The sequence below is a fragment of the Pagrus major genome, chromosome 7, assembly GCF_040436345.1.
Source record: "Pagrus major chromosome 7, Pma_NU_1.0".
Taxonomy (NCBI): Eukaryota; Metazoa; Chordata; class Actinopteri; order Spariformes; family Sparidae; genus Pagrus; species Pagrus major.
In genome coordinates, this window is record NC_133221.1 from 4,793,890 (window position 1) to 4,821,307 (window position 27,418).

Sequence of the window (27,418 nt, forward strand, 5' to 3'; positions counted from 1 at the left end):
CCACTCCCTCATAATGAGCGGCTGCCACCGCCGGAGCCACAAGGCCGCTGTGAGTGTGAGAGTTCAATCGTAGACTGGCTATAAAATCCAGCCTTCTTTATAGCCGGCCACCCCTTTCCGCTTAACCCCTCACATTATCCCGTCCATATCACCTTCCTGCAGGCCTCGGCGAGGGCGGGCGGGCAGCGGAAGGAGGGCATCTACATGGTTCACCGGTCAACAGATTGCTGCTCCTCCCTGCTCCCTGGGAGACACCAGCTGTCTCTCAGTCTGTGCTGTTGGCCACGCTCGCCGTAACGCACCCACCTCGCACTTCCTCACCATGAACATATGTTTCTTTATCTCCCTTCACCATCTGAGTTAAAGCCCTTAACACATGGTGCAGTAAAGTGCTGAAGACTGAAGACAATGCACTTACATAACTGGAGTCAAAGTATCTTTAAAGCCCCATTTCAGAAAAGTGAAACGTTGGTGAATTCTGCAGGAACTTAAAGATTAAAGGTCAGTGCAGTTGAACCAGAAGCTGTGGGATAAAAAATATCTTCAATACACATTTCTTCTTATCACTTTAAAGAATTGGTTTCAGGAGTTTTTTTATCTCTCATTGTAAGGAAGCGTGTTTGCTTTACACCCGAGATGAATGGGAGGCACGCTATCTCGACTGGTTGCCAGCAGCAGAGCTCTTGCCAAGGTCTCATCATTAATAGATCTCCTTGGCCAGAGAACCACAGCATGTTCAAATTAAAACAGCTACCAGTTGCACCTGCAGAGCCAAAGTGTTGTTTGAACTCTCGGTGCAGGCCACAGCCGGGTGATTGATGCCAATCGCTCCGTGTCTAGCGGCGTTTCTCGGACGCTGCTCTATCTCTCTCTCCTGGCCTCTCGGCTCACGGTATCTCAGTGAGCTGCCGTTATCCTCCCATCAGATAAAGAAACCTCCAGTGGTCTACGAAGGCTTTGGGAGTGTACAGTCAATACTGACAAATACTGCAGCTTCTGCACTTTCTGTTTGACTTAACTGTTATGAGTGAATCTCCTTAAAGGAGCAGTTCATACAAAAACCAAAAAATTCAGTCTTCATCTACTTTGAGAAGCAGCTGGATTCACAAGATCACGTGATGGTGCAATTCCTTCTCGCCAGGCTTCAAGCTGGCAAAGTGGTTCAAAAAGCAGATGTTGAACCAATCAGCTGTGGGTGTACGGGCGTGGTTTTGGTGTGACGACCGGCAGGAGAAGCAACGACGAAGAGGTTAGCGTAGCTGCTAGAGCATCAGTTATATCAGGAGTGCAGGGTTTGTGTCATTGAAAGTAGAAGAGTAGAGTTTGATTTACTAACTGACTCCGCCTGATCTGATTGGTTGAAGATAGCCCGTGATATAAGGCAATAGACAGATAGTCTGCCCAATCACCTCAAAAGTTTCTTGCCTTTTTTCAAGCAGTTTCCACAGACAACTTCCTGGACGGTTCAATCGAACAACCAGATGTTTTCGTAGTCCACAAAACATTTTTAGCCAAGAGCTTCACAGCAAAACAACGTGCAGCATTCTCCTAAACAAGTAGCTTTGGATTGTTTTCAAAAAAATCGATGCAATCCAAGTCTCCGGAAGCCCTGAGATCCCAAATTGATTGGAAAAAAACTCATTTAATGGATGGAAGTATGGAAATACTCAAGTGACGGAAAAATACCTCAAATTTTTACTTGAGTACATGTACTTAGTTACATCCCATCACTGATTAACGCCTTTTCAAATCAATGTTCACTATTGGATGAACTCTTCCTTTTAACATAACAAACAATCACGAGCAACTATCATGGTAACATATCATAAAACATAATAAGAAGACTTACAACTGATCCTCATAGTATAAATAGACATTTTAAATTAAATTCGTCCACTTGACTGATCCCGTCACAAAGTGTTTTCATTTCCCAGTCCTCCCTCTAATTACTGTGTGCGACGTGAGAGCTGAAACATCCTCATAATGGGATGCAGAGCTCCTATCATTCCCCTGAGCCCAGACATAAGACCGTACTTCCAATTAAGGTCGCATCATTGTTAAGACAGATCGGAGGAATCCCACATTTGTGCGAATGAGGAATTTTTATCACACTTGCGAATGAGCTACAGATGGGCTCTGCAGAGTCCCCAGAGAGCACTGGCTGATGCTGCTGGTCACTATGTATGAGGGAGTCTAATGCAGCACAAACTGCTGGCACAGGTGCACAGACGAGGAGCTGCGCTGTATGACGGACCGGACTTATTTCAGTCAGCACCTTGATGGACAAGCAAATATATCCGAGAGCCGGTTTTCTGCTGAGCCAGAACAAAAAATGAATCACACATAGACCCTTCTTAAGTGGGCCATCCATTTTATTCAGCCTGTGTGATCCCACGGGAGCCGGAGTAGAGGCCCGGATGACGTGTCAGTCAAACACCAAAAGGATGCGAGAATGCAGATATAAGGTCTTTATGTTTATGGATAAGTCTCCCCGAGAACTGGATAAGACTCCTGGAGGAATCCCCTTGAGAGTTTTTTTTTTTTTTTTTTTTTTTGGCAAACCCTGCAAAACTACATTAGAGAGGAGAGAGCTTTTGGGTTTGCCAGCAGAGCTCGGGGATTTTCACTCAACCAAATGAGAGAATCGATAAGGTGTACAGTTGTACAAGGTCCAGGGGGAAACAATTAATAGTGAGAACACAGCTGTAAAGAAGACTTTTAAAGAGACGTGCTCTGCTGGGCTGCTGTTTCTTGCAAATTATGACACCTCCATGTGGACGAGCGAGACCTTTTTCTGACCTTTCTACCATTTCAGCTTAAGAATCATCCTTGTTGGACTGGACCCAGTTTTATTAAACTGCCAACAAACTGATTCCAGCGAACTGTCTCTTTTTTTTTTTTCTCAGTGCACTGTACACAAAATCAAACAATCCCAACTGTATTGATTGAGTCCGCACAGTAAAAAAAAAGCGAGCCACACTAAACACAATTACTCACTTACTCTGCACTGCATGCAACACAACTAGGTTGCGCAGAATCCAGCCGCTGCTAAGAATTCATAAATTAGGCTCAGGAGACCTCCTTAACTCCATCTTCTGTGTCTTTGAGGCATGGAGAATCCAACAATAAATCACATGCAGAGGAATGAGGGGAACCAGATGCAGGCTGTTTGGGGGATTCTGGTTCTGGATTTGCATATACTCCTTAAACCTCCCTTTCACATCAGGCCATGATGTTTATAACGCACATGACATTGGCAGAGGCATCAATGAAATCACCACAACCACAAAGAGGAGGAGGGGGGATGTATTGGCAGACACACACAGCGTTCAGTGTAAGCTATATGCTCCTGATTTTAATGATTCAGTGTAATAGCTCACAAGGGGGAAGCTGTAGATTAGCAAGTAACCCACGTCTGTAGCACCTTGTCAATACCTCTCACTGCCTCATTTGAAATGAAGGTCATCATTAGAGCAGGCAGTAACTTCAGTGTGACTGGAATAAATCGTAACCAACCTGCCGTAGTAATGAGATACCACAGCTCAATATTGATTCATATCTAGGCTATCTTCCATCACATCCAGAGGAATCTGTGTGCTCCTACCCACTGCGCCACCACTTCTCCCTTCTGTGTTCCTTATCTTAAAAAAAGAAAGAAAAAAAAGCAGTAGGTGGTAAAGACACCATATGGGACAAACTGGGCAGATTTTTTTTTTTTTTGCCCTCGAGGCTTTTGCCAGACAATGCAGCACAAGCCTTTACGAAATGAAAAGACCTGCCGCTTTAGCCTCCACTGCTGCAAGGCTGCCCTACTGTCTTATTCTTTTCAGGCTCCCCATCACGCATAAGAAAATTACTGTACAAAAAAGGGTCCTGTATGAGGGAGCTTTTCCTCAGCATGTCCAGCCACTCGCGGTGACCGAGTTTCCTGCCTCAGGAAACAAACAGCATCAGTGAAACACGTGTGTGTGTGTGTGTGGGGGGGGGGGGGGGGGGGGGAGCTGAGGGTGACATGATATACAGTTACAGAATAATGTGAATAAAGTATGTCATTTTTCACCAGGCTGACGCAGAAATACTCACACTAATATGCTCACGGTATGCTCTGTAAGAATCCACTGTGTCATATTGCCACATTATCAGTGTTGAAGATGAATGTTACACAATATCGCCTTTGAAAAAAACTAATTAAATCACTGCTATCTTCTTCCTTAATGCCGGGGATTAGCTGAACCAGAACCAAAGCATTATGTTTTTTTTTCTGGCGTGAAATTGAGCTATTGCTTTCTTTAGTTGGATACGACAGAGAGCAGCATCACAAGTCGGTTACGTCGGCTGCCGAATGCTCTGTCTCGTGGCCCCACATCTTCTTCTAACAGAGACAAACATGACAATCGGTAACCCCTTGCCTCCCTCATTAATTGCTTGGCTGTGTAAAACACATTGATTGGAGATCATCGCATGAAATGTTGCGACATTTACCGGTCATGGATTGTCCATAAGCGCCGCTGCCTTGTGTGGCCCCTCTGAAGGAGACAATAACGCTGCAGGATTATCGCTCAGACTAGTTTAATTACATTTGCCGGTGCGATCACACAACAAGAACTAAAGGTCGGTGTGCCGCTTAATGCCAAACATCAGCTCATATTACTAATTAGACGTAATCTGACTAATAATTTAACTGCCTCTGTCGTCTCTCAGTCGCTCTCTGTGTACTGATGATCACGATTGAAGCCCTTTTCTCAGAAGTGTGACAGTCTGATGAGACTGTTAATTGGTTGACTTGACAAACGTTTGAATTGTAGAGAAACAAAACAACCAGGAGTAAAATCTCTCAACAGGTTTTATTAAAGGAAGGACACAACAATGCATATTAGAGCCTGATCGATATATCTATTGGCTGATTTTATCGGCTGATATCGGCGTATATGTGTCAATATGAGACCTCATGACTGTTTCAGTGCACTGGTGTCATTTTGGAGGATAAAAGTTAATGTAAAATTGTAAAATATCCCACCTCTGTCACATATCTTGGACACAGGTGTTTAATAGAGCCCGATTGATTTATCGTTTAGATGATACTACTGGCCGATATTGGCCTATCACAGATATATCGGTATCGGCGTATATGTTTTTATTGAACATAACGCAGAAATAATGCCGGGCTAATGTATAATTATGACTTTTCCAGTGAAGTTCAGTTTCAGTGCACTGATGTCAGTTGTAAAACATCCTGCCTCAGTTACTCTTCTTTCTCACAAGTGTTTGATAACCACATTCGAGCCAGCCGATATATCGATATCAGAATATTTGTACTCTCTAATATTGGTATCGGCGCCAAAAATCGAATATCGGTCGGGCCCCATGTATCACAGATATAGTGCTATTGATGAATATGTTGTCCGATACGTGTCGATTTGAAAACTACTGTTTCAGTGCACTGATGTCATTTTGAACAATACTGTAAAATATCCTGCCTCCACTACATATCTTTGACACGGGAGCTTAATAACTATATTTGAGGGATCATTGCAACCGTGTATATTTATATATACATTATCCATTATGTATTTTTTCTACTCCCCAAACTCCAGTATGGGTCGGGCTCTAATGAGAATCTCACTGAATTCAAAGTGTGACACCAGTGTGGTGATTAATGTGATGCAAGCATTTATCCCCTTATCAGTTTTCATTAAATTAAAGCATAGATAACAACAACTCTTCACACTTTAAGCCCATAAAATCAAGTGTGAATCTGGTGTAATATCTACCTCTAGTGTATAACACATGTCATCTCCATCAAACACATCCAATCATTGATTTTTGCTCATAACTTGCCTCTGACACATAAACTGAGGCGGGCTGCCTTTTTTAACTGATCCATTAAAAGTCACACTGAATGGCGGAGCTGCATTGAACAATAATTTACAATAAGCAATTAAGGAGATTTCACAAGTGCACTACAGTGTGTATGTCATGTGTTTGTTAGTGTGAAGACAGAACAGAGGATCCATAGTCGTTGTCCATTGATAATACACCTACACAGCAGAGGGGTAATCAATCACACAGTGCAGGCTGTAGGTTTGATTCCCCTTTTGTCACAGTGCAGGTCCATGCAGGCTGGAGGGGAGGAGGTGGGGGACACACACACTCTGCTGCTGGGACAATTCCCTCTTATCTGAATATCAGACTGCAGATATTATCCTATTAAAGTCTGCATGGGACATAAAGACAATAAGAGTGAGAGAGAGAGAGAGACACTGGACGTCGTGTTACCGCAGTGCACAGAGTCAAGCCTGTTCCAGGAGAGATGAGTATTGACGGGGAAAGTCTTGAATGGGTGAAATGGCCATAACGCAAATCGATACTCATCGTTTTTCTGGTCATACATGAGGAATCCCCTGCTGCTGCTGCTGCTGCTGCTGCTGCACACACACTGAATCTCCCCTCACACACTCACACTGCTCTGAATCTGAAGAAAAACTAGTAAAACAATAAAAAGAAATACACACATACCAGCTCCGTGGTCATGTTTTGTTGAGTTGTGGCAATCATTGTAATCCCCCCCCAACAAGCTCTGCCGCCTCTGTAGCTTCAAAACCCGCCGAGCTGCTGCACTGTTGTCTTGCGGAGCTTTTTCTGCATGCTCTGCTTCTCCAAGTTTGTCCTCACCGGGCTGGTGGTCTCTCTCTCTCTCCCCCTCTCTCTCTCTCCCTCTCTCTCTCTCTCTCTCTCTCTCTCTCTCTCTCTCTCTCTCTCTCTCTAATGGGTGACTCTCCCTCACTCATTCGCCTATTTCCAATCTGCTTATGTTGATTAATTAATTAATCATGACAGGGGGTTGTGTGTCTTGCTTTAGCAGGTAAAATATTTTTTTTATAATATTAATCCAATTTTATCCAGATGTTTTTTTTTAAATATATATGATATATATAAAAATTAGTTAGGGATATTGGGGTATGGGTGCATATATGCATGTGCATGGATATGCATGCACAAAATAGTGAAACAATAAAATATCCTAATAACCCTCACTAATTTTGGTGTTGTGATTGAATACTGACATTTAGTCTAATTCCATGACAACATTATAATTATAAACTCATCATCTAGTTGTCTTATAAGATTATAGTAGTATATTGTTGAGAAGCAATGCTGCAGCTTAATTTGCAAAGAAACTTCAGAGACATGCTCACTGGGCTCCTGGTCAAAGTGGAAAACACTGACAAGTCACGTGTGTCTGTGGGGTTAAATTGGCCTTGTTTTTTTTACAAATATGGTGACATTTAAACGAAAGTTTTACTGCTCCTGCAGGGGTATAATTCAAGGCACCTTTCCCCCAGCATCGGCTTAAGTATGACCTCATAAAGCAGCCTTCACGCCCTCTGGCTCGTTATTTTTCCACTAACTCACTCCTGCACAAACTGTTTCTGGACAGTATGGAATATATTATTTTGAAGGATGTGACCGGAAGTCGAGCATTTTTTCCTTCTTCTTCATTCCTGATTTTTTAAAACAATTTATTTATTTATTTTGCGTCATTATTTAACATTATATTTGTTAAACAACAATTATTATTCGCTTTTTAATCCTCGCGTGTTGGTAGCGCTGACGCGACCAGCGACCGTTACGCTGGTTTTATTTTGAAAAACACGCACCCGGAAGTCGTTAAGTGACGTCGGCGCAGCGCTGCTCGTTCATTGGCTAGCGGCGAAATTTGAAATGCTAAGCGGTCACTGCGGCGGTGGCTGCGGGAGGATGCGGACAAAGGTGCGACGAGCTGGACGCTGAAAAACAAAAAAAAAGAGAGAAAAGGAAATAAAACAGTGCGTTAAACATAACCGAAACGGTTGTGGTGTCAACATTTCTCCAGCACCGAAACGGTGAGTAACTGTGGTTAGCTAATATCTGCTAGCATGGAGGACAAAACAAAAGTTAACGTTAGCAGCTAAAGTCAAACTCACCCGTGACCGCCATGTTATATTTCAGCCGTTTTTACAGTTAAGCTGGTTAAGTAGCCCTTTTTGTATTTTTAGCTAAATGTAGCCAGAAGAGAAACGAAAGAAGCAGATGAATCAGACGTTGTGGCAAATGAGAAATAACGTTGTGAGTAGGAGGAGGTTTAATTACTATTTTGATGCGTTGTTTTCGTTGCTATTAGCCTGAGGACATGAGGATTTCCTCTTAATGTCTGACTGTAGCTAACACATCGAAAGGCAGCCTCACACTATAATATGAATTTAATGTATTTCGTTTCGTTGCCTTTTATTTGCCTTTCATTTCCGCTTCTAGCTGTCTTAATTTAGCTTGAAAAGCATCCATAGCTCAAGCTGTATACAGAACCTCAACATTTGCCAGCATATTAATTAAATATATGTAATGTGTGTTTTTTTTAAGGGTCCTCATCTATTGAACATCATGGATACAGCTGTGCTGAGCCTCCAGAGCTTATATGATAAGCTGAGGATGCAAGTTGACCTTCTCAATGAGAACATTGAACCCAGTGAGTAGTTAATGGTTCTTGGTTTTATCTTTATGATCTGTCATTTGAGGCGGATGCCCTTGGTTTTCTGTAAAGATGCCCTGTCACACATGTGCATCATGTTTCACAGACTTCATCCAGATGGCACAAAACTTCGACGAATGCCGTCGCAAATGGCTGAGGTCCGAGCAGGAACTGGGATCTTGCAAAGAGGTGCTCACCAAAACGGAGACCGAGAGGGGATCCTTGGAGGTCAAACTCAAACATGCTCGCAACCAAGTCGATGTGGAGATCCGGCGCAGACAAAAGGCTGAGGCTGACTGCGAGAAGTTGGTATGTTGAGTCAAATGATGACCCCTGGATATTAGATTTCACGGTACAATAATCATCTCAGAAAATATTGTGGTTTATTGGTATCACAGTACACATTACCCCACATACTTATATTAGTACTTTCAGCTACAATGAAAGGAATGAAAACGGAAGGTATTTTCTTTTGGTTGAACAAACACTTTATTATAACTTCACAAAATAACATGAAACTTGATAGAAAATCAAAGTATATTTACTTATTATAACACTAACACAGTCGAATTCAATACCTTAGCTGAGAAAACACGCACAGTATGATAATCGTCAGACTACAGACGAAAACCAGTTTACCGCTGCAACCCCAGTTAATATAAGTTTTTTAAGTTGGTTTTTTATACTTTGTCATTTTCACCTGTTTCACCCAGTTTCTTGTTTGTGCTCTGTTTGCATTTCTATGTTACAGGATCGTCAAATTCAGTTGATCCGGGACCTCCTGACCAGTGAGGGATCCAGTAACAGCATCCAGCTGAGTGCAGAGCAGCGCTCAGCTCTGGCCTTCCTGAACACAAACTGCCAGGCAGGAGCCAACCTGAATACCAGCCGAAGGTAATAAACTCACACATACAACTATGGATTATTGTTCTCTTTTATTTTGTTGTTTCCTTTGTGAAGCATCTTTGAGTATCTATAAAAGCGCTATATAAGTCTAATGTATTATTATTATTAACAACATACTGCATAGCATAGACATGTTTTATATGTGACTAATAGTTTTGGTCTCCAGCCACACACAGTTTGTATTTTTGAAACAAAGAGTACATGGTTCCTGGTGGTTTACCTTGTAGGGGGTCTCATTTGCATGTGGGAACCTCTTTTCTCCTTCCGTTCCCCTCTCCAGTGATTATCACATGAATGCACCATTCAAACACACTTTCAAAAAACTCAACAAAACAAGTTGCAAAAATGTTTTTGGTGGAGGAAATGGGAAATACTGCTGAGTGGCTTAACACATATATTTATATTGCCCCTGACAGACTGACAAAAATAGACGAGTCTGCCTCCATCTTGTCAGACATCAGCTACGATAAGACGGAAGACTCTCTCGTAAGTACTTCACTTGTCAGAGTATAGAGAGAGTGAAACTAACATTATATACAGTAAGATAAACTCCTTTCATTTTGAAATCTTATTCTCATTTGTTTGATCTGTGACAGGATTGGGACTCCTCCACTGTGAGGACTGTGCGCCTCAAGAAACGAGAAAAAAGGGTATGTGAACCTTTTCTCCTCAGACATCCATTTTTGGTATTTCCATGTTCACTGGAGGTATAGATGTCATGTCTGCTGTCTTGATTTCAGCGCTCCTCGAGAAATCATGTCGATGGTCCTCCACTTGCCTCCAAGCGGACTCGATCAACAGGCAGAACTTCAGAGATGGTAGGTTCTGGATGTCCTTATCACCTTGTCATTACTGAAATATGTGGTGGTATTACACATGACCACTATCACTCGAAATTTAAACAGTTAAAATATGGCAACCAAACAAAAGCTGGTGGTTTATTGCAAGCATTTAACCAGCTCTTAAAAAGAACTGTTGGTCCTGACATTCGGGGTTTATACGAAGTCTTGAAAGTTTGGAAGATGCTTAATTTTAACCTTTTCTCAAGGTCAGGAATATGTTTAATTTGACTATATTTGTTGAGAAATGCTGCTTGAAAAGTGCTTGAATTTTACTCATATAAAGCTCTACAAACCTTGTGACATAGTTTGGTTGGTTGTGGTTATTCTTTCCTTTTTTAATTTAATATTCTGTGACAGGGAAATGAGACTCTTGTGACAAGGACTACCGTGACTGTCCCTACTGGTGGAGGACCTGTTGAGGCAGTTTCTACCATTGAGACTGTTCCTTACTGGACTCGCAGCAGGAGAAAGACTGGTAAGATTTTTGTTATGATGCAGTGTGTAACATTGGGCAGCACTGGGCCCTGTTGGTAATGCAGCCAAAATAAAATCAAAACATAAAAATGTTCTCATTATTTGTATCTTGAGAATCTTGAGTCTGAATATACTGCAGCAGTGATTCGACAGTCTATTTTCTTATAACTGGAAAATGGTCATGGCATGTAACACTTTATTTATTTTCTACCTCCTGATCAGCTGCCATGGAATGGGACTCTGAATCTGTCAGGTCTGAGGACATCTTCAAGCCGCCCAGCAACCCCGAGGGAGAGGTAAAAATGCCACCGAGCACACCGCAGAAGCAAGGGGTTGTCCGTCTTCATGAGTTTGTCTCCAAGACGGTAAGAATGCCATTTGTTGTGAGAGGATTGCAGAGTGAATTAATCTCAATTGAAAAGCACATTTTCTTTTTGGATTTGAGGGCAATTCTGTTATATTTTTGTTGACTTAACTTGACAGAAGCTTAAAGTTTGCTTATTTTATTTTATTTTTTGGTCTGTATAGAAACTTATTGGCACTCATATTGAAAAATGTCAAACTGCTGCTCCTCGTGTATGCAGCGTATGTGTTGTGCAGCACATTTACTTGAGTTGCCAAAAGAAAGTGTCATGTCTTGGTTTAGCTGAACGTACAGTTGACCCACAATCTTTACCAGCTCCCTAAAATGTTCGCGTTGAATGTCTCTTATAGGTCATTAAGCCTGAATCATGCGTACCCTGCGGAAAGAGAATCAAGTTTGGCAAGATCTCCCTGAAGTGCCGTGACTGCAGGGTGGTCTCCCACCCCGAGTGTCGTGAGCGCTGCCCTCTGCCGTGCATCCCCAACATGGGTTGCACACCAGTCAAAATCGGGGAGGTGTGTGAGAAAATTTTCCAAACCGGATTGATCTCTTATTTATTTCCATTTATCCCAGTGTTAACAGTTCACCCCATATCTCACGTGTTTTCAGGGCGTACTTGCAGACTACGTCCATGACTCATCACCCATGATTCCTCCTCTTGTAGTCCACTGCATCAGTGAGATCGAGCAAAGGGGCCTGCATGAGGTGAGCAGTGTTTTCCTCTCATAATTGTATGCAGCAATGAGATATACGCAAAGCCTCAGATACCAGTAAGTTATCTTTAATGTCTTTCCCTTAAGCTGAGGCAGAACTGTAACTAAGACTTTGCAATCTGTTCCTAGGATATTAAATTCATAATTGGACTGTGAAATGGCTCCAAATCTGTTGTTTTCTGTGTGACTGTGCTGCTGTCTCTTCCTTCTGCTTAATGTTTCGCTCCAGTCTCAATGTCTTAATGGCCGTGAGCCTGACCACATGATGTCAGCTGTTTTTAAATGTCAGCAGACAAATGTTATTTTCTTCTCTCTTGTGATTTTTAGACGGTGGGAAAAGGTTAGACTAGAATGATTTTTTTTGGCTTTAAAAACAAAACACAAATAATGTTTTTTCACTTTATTGCCAAGAATTAAATTGGAAGATTTGTTCACCAAGTGTGAAGCCAGAGTCAGGAGACAACTAGCTTATCTCATCTCATCTCATCTCTCATCTCATGAGATGAGATGAGACAACTAGCTTAGCTTAGCATAAAGATTGGAAGCAGGGGGATCCATCTAGCTTAGTCCAAAATGATGTCTACCAGCATCACTACAGCTCAATAAATACCACATATCTCGTTTAATTTGAACAGAAATAAAAAATATTAAAACAGAAAGCTGTGGTTGTTCAGGGAGTTTCTTGGAGCTTACTGAGCTTCATTCAAGTAATTTAACGGTAAATGGTGAATAGCTGTTGTTTATTCCCTCGCAGACTGGACTGTACCGTCTGTCTGGTGCTGATCGCACAGTGAAGGAGCTGAAGGAGAAGTTCCTCCGTGGCAAAACTGTTCCCGTCCTCAGCAAGGTGGATGATATCCACGCCATCACTGGCCTCCTGAAGGACTTCCTGAGGAACCTCAAGGAGCCTCTGCTCACCTTCCGCCTCAACCGTACTTTCATGAACGCAGCAGGTGTGTGTGTTATATAAGATGGGGTTGTTGGCAGCTGTTTCTGATGTGGAGGGCTTAATAAAATAAAAGTAATGGCACACTGAATAAAAGCAATTTATTCAACTTCTTGAATTGACAGCAGACATTTACCCAACAGACCTGTTAAATGCAGGCTCCTGTGTTGTTTTTGCAATTTGTTCTGAGCAGTGATGGAAACCTCAGGCAGGAACAAAAAGAGAGCTTAATCTTTCACTTCTTTTTGCCTTTTAAGTATTTATTTGGCACCAGAGTCTGATACAATTTCTATCAAGTTGCAAATAAATCCACACAACCTCTTTCTTGTTCGCCGCTGACAAAACTGTTTTCCTTTTTACCTCCAGAGGTTTTAGACGACGACAACAGCATTGCTCTGATGTACCAAACCGTCAGCGACCTGCCTCCGGCCAACAGAGACACTCTGGCTTTCTTGGTCCTTCACCTTCAGAGGTTCGCAGACACTCTCTTTTAAATATTTTGAACCATGCGTATCGCAAAGATTGTTAAATGATTAAAAGCATTGATTCTGCTTTGATGCTTTGTATATATTCCTGTTACTAATTCACAGAAGGGTCTAGTTTCTCTGTAACTGATATTTTTTTTATTATGCTGTATCCTATGAATCTAATTGGATTAAATAGCTTCAGGCAAAAATATGCTAATAATCTAATAATCACCAGAAGTGTATCTTGTATACTGATTTAAGGAAGACAAGAAATAAAGTTTCACTCTCAAATGGTGTATAATGTATTTCACATACATCAAAGAGACCTAATTGAATCTCATAACATCCTTCAGAGTTGCTGAAAGTGTGGACACTCGGATGGACACGTCTAACTTGGCTCGAGTCTTTGGTCCAACTATTGTGGGCCATGCAGTTCCCGACCCTGACCCTATGACAATCCTACAGGACACCAAACGACAAGCGAAGGTAGGCCTGAACGATTCATCATGGTCTATTGTAAATTGTGTTTCTTCAGTGGTTACTGACATAACTCCTCTACGTCAAGAACTACAAGCCCCAGTATTATTTGGGCACTAAACACTCATTAACAGAAATGCAATAAGAGAGCAACAAAATCATGTTGTTTTGGTTAAAAGTCTGTAAGTAACTGTCACTTTTACATAATGCCATGAACGGCAGCTATCTGATGTGTGGATGCAGCCTGTTCCCTGCAGCTCTTCATCTAACAGCTCACTGTGGCTGCTCCCCTTGTTCCATTATGCGGATCCACTGTCAAAAAAGGCCAAAAATGTCCACGTCTTGTTTGCGTGCAGACACATTTTCCGTCAATGTCTGTGTTAACATCTGTGACAAATGCGCTGCATTTCCTGCGGCTGCTTCACAACAGTAGGCTCCTCTGTATATTTCAAGTTGAATGCTTTTAACGTGAACTAACTAATGTAAACAGTGAAGCAGATGTTAATGAGATAAAGTTAAGAACTGTAACACTTGGGTACATGCATTGTTTCCTGTAGGTTTCTCATGCATAAGGAAGCAATTTGTTTCCAGCACATAAATGGTGGACTCTGCCACTAGCAATAACAATGAAATCTAACTCCTAATGAAGTAATTACAGAGTGTAAATAAATGGAAAGGCTACTGCTGAAACACTGCCAGGCCTGATTATGATTTCACTGAAATCTAAAGGATTATGAGTTTAACTCATAAATATTTATCACGAGACAAGGTCTAGATAAGATTTAACATATTAAAAAGCTATTAAATGATCGTTTTATAAGGAAGCCCTGAACAGCCGTATTGGCATTTTTCTTTTTATTTATTCTTTTGTCGTTATCATGAGACCACCAGTTAATTTTTTCGTCACCTCATTTGTTGTCTTGTGAAAATAAAAGACTGATTTTTGAAGATGATGAGATAATTTAGCTCGAGAAAACTGCTTCCTAAGATCCATATGAATGGACCATGACATACAAACACTGCTCTGTGGAGTGGGTTTGAGAGTTTCAAATAGCTTCTTATTTATAACTTTGTTACTCTTGCCAGTCAAATAGGCTTCAACCAAAAGAATTCTTGTTGGCAAAGAGGATCTGGAAAAGAAACAACCTACATTGGTAGATGTTTGAATGGTATAATGAAGTATGAATATAAATAAGATTGAGGTACAGTCTGATCAATAATGGGTACTCCTTGATCTGACATGTGTGGCTTAAATTGGTTGCAACAGTGGTCAAGATGCCATTTGTGCATGCTGTTATTGCAGCACTCCTGAAAGTATGATTGATAAGAGTAAACGACCTTTTTTTTTGTCGTGGTTGGTTTTCTCTTTATCTTGAGATAACAACGCACATTTTCTCAAGGTAACTAAATAATAACTCATTATCTTGAGATAATGGCTTTACAAAAATAACACGGCTGTTCTTGGCTTCAGTACTTGTAGAGAAATGAAAACAAATTTATTTATTTATTCAACCAAAAAAACTTCTGTTTTCCTTCCTTTACGAGTAATTCTAACTAATAATTAAACGTAATAACATAGCGTGAGTATACTGTGAAACATGATATTTTCTGACAGGTTTTTGTACCCTGATCTCATGCTGTTGCAACCCTAATTATAACTTAAAGACCGCCAGCGCGCTATATGCTATATAATACTACACTTCAGAAAATCATCACAATACACCACAGTGATTTAGTAATTCCCGTCTGTCTTGCCAAAGGCATCTGCATAACCAGCTCGACACTCTTGGGAACAGGATGAGGCAACACAGTGAAATAGACCTGATCTTTTGCATTTTCACTAATCCCTCTCTGTTCAGGTCGTGGAGCGTCTGTTGTCTCTGCCGGCGGATTACTGGAGACAGTTTGTGGTGGCAGAAAGCGGGCAGCCGAACTTGGACCACCTGATCATCGAGAACGCAAACTGCTACGCCACCCCTGAGAGAAGTACGAGCTCGTAAACTTTGTGTGTTGTTCAGCAGTGCTTATATGAGTCCGGCCTCAGTTCGCTGGTTGATGTTTCATCGTAATGTTTGTACTGTTGCAGTGAGCATGCTGGGACCTCTGACCACCCCAGAGCACCAGCTCAATAAAACCCCCTCCTCCAGCTCCTTGTCTCAGCGCATGAAGTCCTCTCTGACACCCAGGTAAACACACAAGCAGACTCTCGCTCCTGCACTGCTTCCACTCCGTTTTTACAATCAATGAGCTCATGATTAATTGCCCTGAGAATGACTGCTGCGTACTGCTGATTCAAATGTTCAGGACGGCTATAGAGAACATTTTTCAGATTAAGAGAAAGGCTGACTCCTTTAAGCATCTTTCATAGAAGTTAATCTACTGAACAATTTCTCATTATCCTTCATGGACTCCGCTTTATTGACTCTGACTCCTAATTCCATTAAATGCCATTATGTCCCCCTCTTTGTTGCAGATTTGGAAGCAAGAGCAAATCGGCAGTTGGATTTTCTCTCCAAGGAAAATTCTTCCAGTCTCCACTCCTCAAATAATCCAAAGCAGCTACACTTAACCCTTTACTGATTCTGCAATAACAACAATACCTTCTTGCATTCATGCATAACACATAGCATGGTACCGCTTTAATAAGAGCTATTAACGCCTCCATCTTAGTCTTCCTACTTATAATCGTTTTTAATATTCCACAGTTGTATTTTGATGATTTTCCGTGTTTGTAAAAGAATTATTTTTTCAACCAAATAGTTTTTCTATCTATGCACACTTGTGTGTCTTTAGAGCCGATGCTTTTAACATTCTCATTTCCCCGCGTAACACGTGAGAATGTACTGCATGTTACTCTTTTTGAAAAATGTGTCTATAGGTGAAAATACGTACTGTAATATGCACAGTTTTAATGTGACCTGCTTCTACATCGAGTCATTTCTTTTAACAGTTTTTCAACTCATGTGTCACTCAGAAGTTGAAGAACTGATTCTTAGGCATTTCATTCTAGTAACGTTTTCTTTTAAGTTTGATGTTTGTGATTCGTTTCTATTAGGTTTTGTCTTTCCCCAGTTGAATTCTGCTGTAAATGTTTACAATCTATTTTCCTAAAGTAGCTACTTTTCTAATTGGCAAGATCCTCTCCGTCATCATCTGCAGACTTGACTGTTTGTTAAGTTTTTGGTGATTCGGCCTTTATCGTTTTAAAAAATCTTCAGTGCCGTCGTGTTTTCCAGTATATATCCTGCGTGGCCAGTGATCATCAGGTGCTTTGTACACAGGTTTATGTGACAGGCTGTTATCTCTGATCATTTTGCTCTGATGTTTATTGCTCTGTGTAATATTTGTATTGTGGGAGGATACTCATAAGTAATATTGTGCAAAAGGCAGTCACTCTGATTGGCCAGTTCAGTTGCTGTGGCATTATTTGATTCACTTTCAGCACAAATTTTGTACACGAATACACGCTTTAAAATTTATGTAACTTATAAAATACATTTCTTACCTTTCCAAAAGTGCCTCCTGTGGCTTCTGTTCAATCCCTAGTGCCCTTTTCTAGCTTTCTGAATGTTATTAATGTGGTTTGCGGGGGTGTAAAGGAACATTTTGTGATCCGGGTTAACACATAGTTAAATCCCCTGCACCCAATTATATATGACCTCAAAAAATAAACTCTTAAATCTGAAGGTGCAGATACAAAGACTGACTGATACTGGTTAGTTCACACCTTGAGTCGTTAGGGGTCACATGTAGGTCACCTTTGTCAGAAGGTCCTAAATTACCTGGGAACGGTTGTTAAGAAAGCACTGAGGGTCATGTTATGCTTGAAAAGAAGTGTTTTGTATGCTGCGTTGCAAAATCGTTAAAAGCTGTTGTGAATGGTCCAAATTCAAAGGTGAAAAGCCGGCATTTACTGACGAGAGAGAGTCATGATGGTGTTTCAATATAATGGCGCACATCTTTCAGACCATCCCTCGTAGAAGGCATTCAAAGACTTTTTTCAACACATGAAAAATGCAACATTAAATATTAATGTGACAATATTTTAAAAAGCTTGAGAGAGACGTTCAAACCCTGGCTTCTTATTCACCTTCACGCGGCTGGCCATCAGAGTCCGATTCAGAAAGATACATACATTTATGAAAGGGGTCTAACTCGCAAAAGGCAGTGAATGAGACAGCAAGCTAGCAAAAATGGATGTAATGTCATAAAATTTGTTAAAAAGTTGTTTGTGAGTCACTCGCTGTGTTTTCAGTGAGAGCCAGTGATATAAGCTTTTGCAGAGCAGAGCACCTTTAGACATCTTTATTGTAGAGATACTCACGCTGTAAATCTGGAGACTAAAAGGTAAAAATTATAGGTAGCCTCATAGTATTGACTCCAGTGCACTTATGTTGCTCCCACTCATGTCACGCCACAGAGATCTTACACTTAGTCTTTTACTTAAAGACTAGGAATGATAAAGTGGTATTTATTTTACAGTACAAAGTGTAAATGTGTATGTGGAGGCAGATGTTGGTTACTGTAAAAACATGAAATATGTAACATCAAAATTTCGGCCACGGCCAGAGAAGAGGAGTGTTCCTGATGTAGTCCTGGAAGACGGGGTCCGATCCCCACTTCTTCATGGCCTGCTTCTCCAGGATGGGGATGCCGCTGACGTAACGGAGCAGGAACCAGACGAAGAGAGGGGACGCCACGCTCAGGTACTGGGGACCCTGCATCACTGACGAGGCCGAGAGCCAGAGACCCGACCACTGCAGGATCTCTCCGAAATAGTTGGGGTGTCTGCTGTAGGCCCACAGTCCACTCTGGATGAACTTCCCCTGCAGGCACACGAACGCAAATTGAACATTACAGTCGGTGAGTGAGGCATCAATGCAGTTTAAAAGGTTGCGAAACATGAGGCCGGTTAACTTACAGCATTATCTGGGTCACGCTTGAAAAGCCATTTCTGCTGGTCAGCAATAGACTCGGCGGCAAAGCCAAGGCCCCATATAGTCCAGCCAATATAGTCCCTCGTTCCAAGAGGCACGTCTCGCTTCTCGCTGTTCAGCATGAGGGTGGGAAGGAGGGTCAGAAATACCCACAAGGCTGAGGGAAAACAGAAAAAATTAATCATCTGCAACCAGACTTAATACTTCCATCAAATACATGCATCTAACTTACTGCAACCAACAGCTCCTACCAGAATAAATGCATTTATAAAGAGCTAGAAAACCAGACGGTGATTTATACAAGGCAACCCTCCCCTTCAGTTGAGTTCTGGGCCGGTCAAGGACTCAGAAGGCATTAACATCGCCTGCAAGTACCTTGAATAGTCCAATATACAAAGAAAGTCCCTGGGCTGTCTCTGACATGGTTGAACCTGCGATCATGACCGTCCTTCAAGATCCGCATGAAGAGGAATGTACCCAGCCTGCAGGGAGAAACACGGTTAACATCCGTTCACATTAACCAAGGCATTATTCATTAACCTGATGTTAAGGTTTCACAGTCATTAGCTGCTCCTCTGACCTCGCCAAGGACCCTCCATAACTTAGAGAAAATCTGCAGCTTTCAACGCAACGGGATTTAATCTCGTGTGAGTTTTATTTAACTTGGCACTCAGTTCTTTAACAACGAGGGTCGACGCTGCCTTACTTACCTGAGTCCCCATGCTGTCACCAGCCCTGTCTGCACATTCTGACGGACGTGACTGGCTCCTCCCCAGAACCGACTCAGGTGTGCGAGGAGAATAAAGGTGCCAGACCCTGGTAAAAAAAAAAAAAAAGAAAGAGAGAGAGAGAGAGAGGCAGTAGAGTCAGGGTGGTTGGGACATGGGCACGACGGATGGCTCAACTTGTTGCAGAGAAAGGCGTGTTCAATAAATCTTTTACCCAGGATCCTGCAGACAATTGGTTCCAAAGTTCAAGGGTAAAAATATTACGGAGCCGAGCGCACGGCGCAGAACCAGGAGAGGACGAGTAGAAAAGAGAAGATTCATTTGTGAATTTATAAAGAAATCAGACATTGGTGTCGACAGGTAAGCTGCACCGTTCTACACCTAACAAATTATTCTATTACTGTTTTGTTATTTACGCCTGCAGGCACCTGACAAGGTTAATTCATTCTCCAACTTCCTCGTTGTGCCAACTTTTAATTGCTCAGAGCTTCACAAACGTCAATCACATTAATAAGACCGGGGATACTGGGGCTGCAGGTTGAGATCGTGATGATTGATTACAATTATCGCCTAATTCGCTTAGTGAAAAGGTGAAAAAAAGGAGATCAAGAGCCCAGGGTGACACCTCCTCGCTGCTTGATTTGTTCAAAACCCAAAAGATATTCAGTTTATTATCACATGAGATTTAAAAAAAAGCAAAAACCTCACAATCGAGGAGCTGGACGAGGGAATTTCAGGTCATTTTGGCTCAAAAATTACTTAAAACATACTGAACAGTGTTGTAAAAAGTACCCAAAAGTTATTCTAGAGTAAAAGTAAAGATATCGTGTCACTCACATGAATAACTTTAAGTAAAAGTCTTAAAGTATCTGATATTAAATGTATTTGAGTAACAAAACTGCAAACAAATAAAAGTAAATTGTACATATTAACAGATCCAATATTAAGCTATTGTTGATTCAATCAGTGTTTTTTTTAATCCGACTGTCACTGAAATAAAAATACACGACATTGGCTCTGATTTAGCGTGAAATCTGCAAAGTAATTAGTAATTAAATGACGTAAAATGACCAATTTTAGCCTCCAAAATGTAGAAGAGGAAGTATAAAGCTGCAGAAAATGGGAATTAATCAAGTGAAGAACAAGTACCTCGAAAAGTACAGTACTTAGTTACAATCCATCACTGATGCCGATTACATTTTTATCGATTCACGAGTCGTTTCAGCAATTTAATCTAAAATCCCCGTCATTCGTATCTGATTAACTACTAACTCTCTCCTGCTGTTGCTAATTGTTGTTCAGGAGGTTTTAAACTGTCTCTTTAATTAATGCAAAGTGGGATGAAGTTGCATTAATCGCCGGTGTTAATTCTTGATTGGGGGGCCCCACGTTGAGCCCCCCCCCCGAGGCCCCCAGGACTCCTGTGTGCGCCCCTGCTGCTGACACGGTGTCATTAAAGTTAAGCTGATTGGCTGAGAGGAGGAGCTCTGCGCTCGTTTCACAACAAAGCTCGTCTTTAGATAACACCAGTTTTATAACACGAACAGCTCGACACCAGCGTGCAAGTTTCAATAAATGACACTACAACAACTTCACAGCTGATTTATGATAAATAAAAAACATACTTGCAGCTAAATGTGATTTTTTTCTCCACCCCAATTAATTGTGTTGAGTCAGTCTGCAGCACATGGTCTTAACTGAACAATCAGGAGTTGAAATGCTCCTTTAAATTACCTGCCAGGTCGTAGAACTTCTCGGTTCTGAAGGCAGCAGCCAGAGCCCAGCCGGCCCACTGGATGCCCAGGTCGGTGGCGGCACATTTGACCAGAGTGCTCCCCATGATCACGTCCTGCAGCTCGGCCAGCAGCACGGCGATCTGAGGGTTTGTCATCGGGCCACTCCTCCTCCGACACCCGAAGAAGTAAAAAACACACCGTGGTTAAAGTTCACCGCTGCCATTCTGCGGCGTGGGCGTGGCTTCACACGCAGGGGACTCTGGGTAGTGTAGTCACCGACCAACTGAGCTTCCATGGGGCACCTGGAGGAGGAATACAGGTGTTACAGCAGCGCAGTGACATAAATAAGTATAGATAATTAAAAGAAAATACATAATTAGAAGTATGTAAAATAAAAAGACAACTAATGATGCAGCGGCAACGTCTACAAGTACACTTTATCCAACAGAAATATCAATATACCATCAACTATAACATCAATACACAATTATATCAATGTTTGTCTGCATTTATAAATAAATAGGATGTCATGTATACATATTAACATTTATATGATCATAGTGTGGGATATAAAATATAATAGCCTATAAGATGAAATATAGTACAGCGACATAGCACAGAATATGAATAATATTAAACAGTAATGTATAGTACATATTATAACCTTGGTTTATCATAGTATACTATGGGTACTGTACCATATAGTATAATACAAACTATACTGTATATCAATATACCATCTAATATAACATCGTACACCAGAATAGTGTAAGATAAGGCAATTATATCAGTGTTTTTTTTATGCATTTAGAAATAAATATGATGTATGATCTATACATATTAACATTTATATAATCATAGTATGGGATATGAAATATAACAGCCTATAAGATGGCATGTAGTAATTTAGTAGGACATGATACACAGTATCTATTACAGCCTTTTTTTTTTTTGATTTTATAAAATCTTTTTTGGCACAGCAAAGCAAATAAAAAGCACAAGACATGCCAAACGCTAAGGCATTTATTACATTATTTCAGTAGGTTCCATGAACGCCTCATTTTTCCTGGTTGGAATTAAAAAATATAGTTGTAACTGTAAATATCTAAAAAAAAGTCTAAGACAAAAATCCAGACAATTTGGTTTAAATTCTGTATCATGTGCAGTCCATCGAGGTGTTTTTTAAAATCTGGTTGCACAAATTTAATTGCTTCATAACATCAAATCAAGTGTGTTCGGTAAATGAGACGAGGGGCCTCAATCGTTATCACTAACTTGTGATCTCCAGCCAGCTGTTACAGCTTTGAACGCAGGACTTTTGATCATGTTGGAGTACTTTTATGGAGCGGTGCAACTTTTACTTTAGTGAAACATCTGAACTGTTTTTCCATCAGTGCTGAGTTTTCAGAAAGGCCGCTCGCTGAGGTGCCCAGAGGCGTCAATACAGAGAGGTTATCTGGACGGGCTTCGCTTTCCCAATTTTTCACCTCATCTAATATCATTTGAATCACTTGAATAAAAAAAAAACCCCAGTCACATGTTTCAGCAGCACAGGGGCTCGATACGAGGACTGGAAACAAGTTAAAAACTATTTATATGGAATAAATAAGAACACAAAAGTAGAGAAATTACATTTTAAAAAGCTGAATATATTATATATAATATGTGCTGTGATGGAGTGTAATTAAGTACATTTACTCAAGTACTTGAGGAACTTCAGGAACTGCTACTTTACACATCCACTGCAGTACATTTAGTCCATAACTTTATATTTCATGCTGCATCAGAGCCAAAGTAACACATTTTTTATTTTTTCAGCAATTAGAAAAATTAAAAAACTGATTGTTTGAAAAGAGGAGTAAAAGAATTCATCTACATCAAACTGGAACGACCGTCTTTGAACAGAGGAGGTGGCCTACGACATTACTTATCACCCACTTACAATGCAGTACTGAGTTCCCTCCCCAGGCAGCTTGACAACCATTCACAGCTGGGCTCACCTAGCCCTAACGACCCACATGAAGGCCGGTCAACGACCCACGAGTGGCCCTAACGACTCTGAAACTCAGAGCTCACACGTGACCTTAACGACTCTGTAAGGACACTCCCACACAGAGTTTAAAAGCCTGCAGCTCCTCCAGTTAGTTAGAAGTGAAGGAGCCTCTTGGATGAGAGGTGAAACGTCTTCAAGAGACTGAAACAAGTCCAGTTGACTACGATACAGCACCTAGAAGCACCATGACCTGGACGACTGAGAACCTTCATTACCACAAAAACCTTTACTTTGACTCATATACGACTTCTGGGTACTTTTAACAACACTGAATATATGTGCAGTATAAGTACACATACACCATACAATAATAATGCCGTCTAATGTTGTGTTATATAACTACCACTTGTTTTACGAGCCCCATAGTAATAATAACAACTAATATATGATCCAGGAGAAGCTGCAGGCGTGTTGTTGTAAAGCACCTGTTTCATTAGAGCCAAATACTCAGCGTTGTTGAGGTATTGTTGTAATATAATCTTTCTTGTATGTTTCTCATCCTCATCAGGAATAAACACAGTCAAGACAAAACATGGCCGAGAGCACGAGTCCCAAAGGCAGCTCGGGTGACTTTGCAAAAAAAGTCCAGAGGCAGCTGAGCAGAGGCAAAGAAAAGGTAACAGTCTGCAAGTTTTTAGTTTCCCAAATAACAACGGAAAGAACTTATTACCATTTAGTCGCTGCTGTTTTTGAGATATATCGTTCTTTCCTGCAGGTGCTGCAAAAGCTGGGAAAGGCCGACGAGAGCAGAGACGAACAATTTGAACATTCTCTCCGACAGTTTAACGACCAGCAGGTAATCACTCCTCTGCTTAATGAGAAAATAAAAAGTGTGCAGTTACTTCTTGGGGGTTTATTTTGGACACTGAAACAGATTTAAATGTTTCAATAATTGAATGGAGCTAAAACAAATAAATTCTCACTGCTGTCTCGGCATATTTTACCGTGTACGGAAACGCTGGGAGGATTTATTGACTATGTGAGCGAATCAAACATCATAAAAGTCATAAATCTCAAGAGTGACACTCAGGCACACCTCTTGTCTGTTTGCAGACTGATGGGAACAGAATGCACAAAGACCTGAGGAACTACATCAACGCAGTAAGAGGTGGGAATGCTTTTCTGTTTGTGTTGTAGATTTGTGTCCTCTGCAGGGATCATATAAACAATTCTCCTTTTTCGTTACAGACATGCGTGAAGCCTCAAGACGAATCTCCCAGTCTCTGTTTGATTCTTATGAATCTACCTGGGCTGGAGAGGAAGACTTAGGAGGCATCGTCGAGGTGAGTGTGATCATCCGTGACAATATAAAAAACCCAGAGCAGCCACAGCTCTGCACATTTTTTTTGTTGCACGAGCACAGAAGCAGCAAAGATTCGCTCAGCACCAGGGGACCAGAACCCCTTCCTTCTCCCTCTCGTTATACATAATTAATACAATATTTATGCTGTGCCTTTTAATAAGGGGGAGGACCTCCTGTGGAACGACTACGAGGTGAAGCTATTAGACCAGGCGGTACGCAACATGGAGACCTATGTGAGCCAATTCCCAGATGTCAGGGTAAGACAAGAGGAAGAGAGTAAACACAAGTGAATGCACAGACAGATAAAAGGCCCGAGAGCAAATGCAGAAAAACCAATAAAGACAAAGTAGTTCACGCACAGAGAGAGAGAGAGAGACGCACAATATATATCTTCTGTCTTTTTCAATCTGCAGGAGAAAATAGCCAAAAGGGGAAGAAAACTAGTGGACTACGACTCTACCCGTCACCACCTGGAGGCACTGCAGACTGCAAAGAAGAGGGATGATGTCAAGATAAACAAGGTGATTAAAAATGACATTTATGTCTTTTTCTTGTCTTTTACCCTTTCGCCCTGCGTCTGTTCAAAAAGACATTTTAAAATGAATTCAATGTTTCACTCTGCAGGCAGATGAGGAGATGAAGGTTGCCAAAAGTGTCTATGAAGGCATCAACAATGAATTAAAAGAAGAGCTGCCTGTGCTTTTTGAAAGGTGATAGGATATTATGTATTATCATTATTTATATATGTGAGAGTGCATGCATTTTTAAAATTATGTTTTATATCATTTTCTTTTTTTCCAGCCGTATTGGATGCTACATTTCAGTCTTCTCAGCTGTATCAAACCTACGAGAAATCTTCTATAAGGAGATGAGCTCGGTATGTATGTTCGCTCCGTGTTGGCTGAGCGTCAAGTGACTTATTGTTATAAAATGAGTTTTGTTTTTTTGACCAGTCGTTTCATCTTCTGTCTTTCAGCTCAATGGGGATCTGCAGAACGTGTTAAAGGAGCTGCAGGCTCAGCATCCCGACAAAGTGTTTGAAGTTCGGGGACTGCAACGGTACGTTTTACTTTTTGTTTTAAATGGCCAGTGTGGAGGATTTAGGGGCATCTAGTGGTTTGGTTGCAGATTGCAACCAACTCAGTACTCCCTTGTCTACCTTCTCCCGTGGTTGCTTCTAAAAACATTAAAATAACATAAAAGGCCCTTTCCAGAGCCGGTCAGCTCTGGGCTACTGTACAAACATGGTGGACTCGCTCCCTCTATTGATATAAAAGACTCTAAAGCCCTATCTGCACGGGACTAATAGGAGACCTCATGTGATTTAGAAATAACCCCCTACATCAGTGATTCGTGCGGCACATCACACGTGATAAGTAGAGTCTGTATTTTCTGACATTTTTTACACAATCTGCTCACATATGGTTGACAAAATCACAACTATTCTTAGTGTCGGGTGATTATACACTAATGACAGAACATTACGTTCAATCTATGCCAACAGATCCTCCTAAGTCCTGCAGACTGGAGCTTTAATGTCAGTTCACAGGAATAGTTTGACAGCTTGATCCTAAATTATTGATGCTAACAGGGCTGTTTATGCACCTCTATTGGCCATATGTTTTGTGGTTGCAGTTGCCTCAGATGCTGTACATCCCACAGTATTGAAAATAGTCCTGCTTTCCCATGACCTTATGGGGACTTTTATATACGTCTCTATCTGGGAATAGAAGCAACACACTCAAACAGTTTCTTTGCTTTGTGTTTTAACATATTTCAGGTATGGCTCCCTGAGGAGACGAACTCTGATGTCTCCTAAGGCCTGGAAAAGCAGCTTTTCTGAGTTTCACCGGAGCTACAGTCCTAAAACTGGCCAGAGGTTCAGCTTCAGGTCCCCGGACAAACCTCGCCACAGCACTCTGTCCAGAGACAGCAGCACCTATGCAGTCTCCTCACAATCCTCTATCGTGGAGAGCCCCACCTCCGAGTCCGGGGACCTGGACGCAGGATTGAGCCACAGTGAGATCACCGGCTCATCCGCAGAGGAAGAAGCTGCAGCGGGGGCGGCTGGAAAGGAGTCGGGAGGAGACAGCAATCAGGTGGAAGAGGAGAAGGAAGAAGAGTCTGAGCCTCCTGCAGAGTCTGATAACAAGGGAGACGGGGAGAAAGCTCCAAGTGAGAGCAGCTCTGAACTGAACATCTCGTGTGATTCAGTGAGTTTGGACCTCCAGCTGTCTGCAGCGGACGGCCCGCTGCACATCGAAGAAAGAGACGACAGCCCGGTAGACCTCAACACTTCCAAACCAAATGGACTGGAGAATGGAGAAGTTTCTGGGATGAAGGACCTCAGCATTTCTAACAAGGTTTGTCATGTAATTATCACACAGCTGATTTAGTTTATATTCTGTTCTGTCATTATTAATTCCCTCTGCTCTTTGTGTCCTCATCCAGGATGCTCCTGCAGAAAAATCTCCAGACTCAAAAAGCACAACAGTTTAAAAGTATTCAGACTTTAATACAAGGTTTGTAGGATTTTTCATGCACCATAATGTGTCACATTTTATAACTTATTTCTGTATCCGACCGAGCTTTTAATGAATCCACGTCTGCCCTGTGTCGATTTCCAGCAGAGAAACACAGAAGAGATTGAAGTCGACAGCTGCACGACAGAAAATATGTGGAGACAGCCGCACTGAAGTGTCCAACTGTGCTGTCATGAGTAATGTTCTGTGCATTGACTTGTGGGTCTTAGTTTTCTTATTTATCTGTCGTTGAAATCAATTGTACACACAGGAAAACAGTGAAGTAAAATGTTTCATCTTAAGTATCCAGACCGAACGTTATCCCACAGATTATATTACATTCTGCACCAAACAGGATAATATCAGAGTAGTTATTTTGCGTATATCTAATGTTAGCAAACATACATGCACATATAGGTTTACATTGCTAACAAATCTGTCAGC

At 41.4% G+C, this 27,418-nt stretch overlaps 4 protein-coding genes across 4 annotated transcripts in view; 2 read left to right on the forward strand and 2 right to left on the reverse strand.

Moving 5' to 3' along the window:
* The window catches only part of LOC140999923 (inactive dipeptidyl peptidase 10), a 28,654-nt gene extending 22,099 nt beyond the window's left edge, over positions 1–6,555 (reverse strand). The window contains exon 1 of the mRNA XM_073470502.1: positions 6,517–6,555. Coding sequence (XP_073326603.1) covers positions 6,517–6,555 — 39 coding nt within the window. The remainder of the gene's footprint in view (positions 1–6,516) is intronic.
* A 1,172-nt stretch (positions 6,556–7,727) lies between these two features.
* On the forward strand, positions 7,728–17,210 carry racgap1 (Rac GTPase activating protein 1). Its single transcript, XM_073469477.1, has 17 exons — positions 7,728–7,883; positions 8,398–8,503; positions 8,613–8,815; positions 9,258–9,400; positions 9,829–9,898; positions 10,009–10,062; positions 10,153–10,230; positions 10,612–10,729; positions 10,951–11,093; positions 11,443–11,607; positions 11,702–11,797; positions 12,560–12,758; positions 13,118–13,223; positions 13,572–13,704; positions 15,555–15,681; positions 15,782–15,881; positions 16,169–17,210. The coding sequence occupies exons 2-17, from the start codon at positions 8,419–8,421 to the stop codon at positions 16,242–16,244; spliced, it is 1,896 nt and encodes a 631-aa protein (XP_073325578.1). The 5' UTR covers positions 7,728–7,883; positions 8,398–8,418; the 3' UTR covers positions 16,245–17,210.
* A 775-nt stretch (positions 17,211–17,985) lies between these two features.
* LOC140999744 (uncharacterized) lies at positions 17,986–21,344 on the reverse strand. The gene is made up of 5 exons (XM_073470266.1): positions 21,095–21,344; positions 19,343–19,448; positions 19,008–19,114; positions 18,617–18,789; positions 17,986–18,521 (listed from the first exon to the last, which is right to left on the reverse strand). The coding sequence occupies exons 1-5, from the start codon at positions 21,249–21,251 to the stop codon at positions 18,243–18,245; spliced, it is 822 nt and encodes a 273-aa protein (XP_073326367.1). The 5' UTR covers positions 21,252–21,344; the 3' UTR covers positions 17,986–18,242.
* Positions 21,345–23,373: 2,029 nt separating this feature from the next.
* bin2a (bridging integrator 2a) lies at positions 23,374–27,418 on the forward strand. The gene is made up of 13 exons (XM_073470265.1): positions 23,374–23,402; positions 23,658–23,765; positions 23,865–23,945; positions 24,203–24,257; positions 24,338–24,432; positions 24,614–24,709; positions 24,866–24,973; positions 25,077–25,162; positions 25,254–25,329; positions 25,429–25,511; positions 26,233–26,815; positions 26,904–26,974; positions 27,080–27,418. Exons 2-12 carry the CDS (start codon positions 23,682–23,684, stop codon positions 26,949–26,951), a joined length of 1,395 nt encoding a protein of 464 aa, XP_073326366.1. The 5' UTR covers positions 23,374–23,402; positions 23,658–23,681; the 3' UTR covers positions 26,952–26,974; positions 27,080–27,418.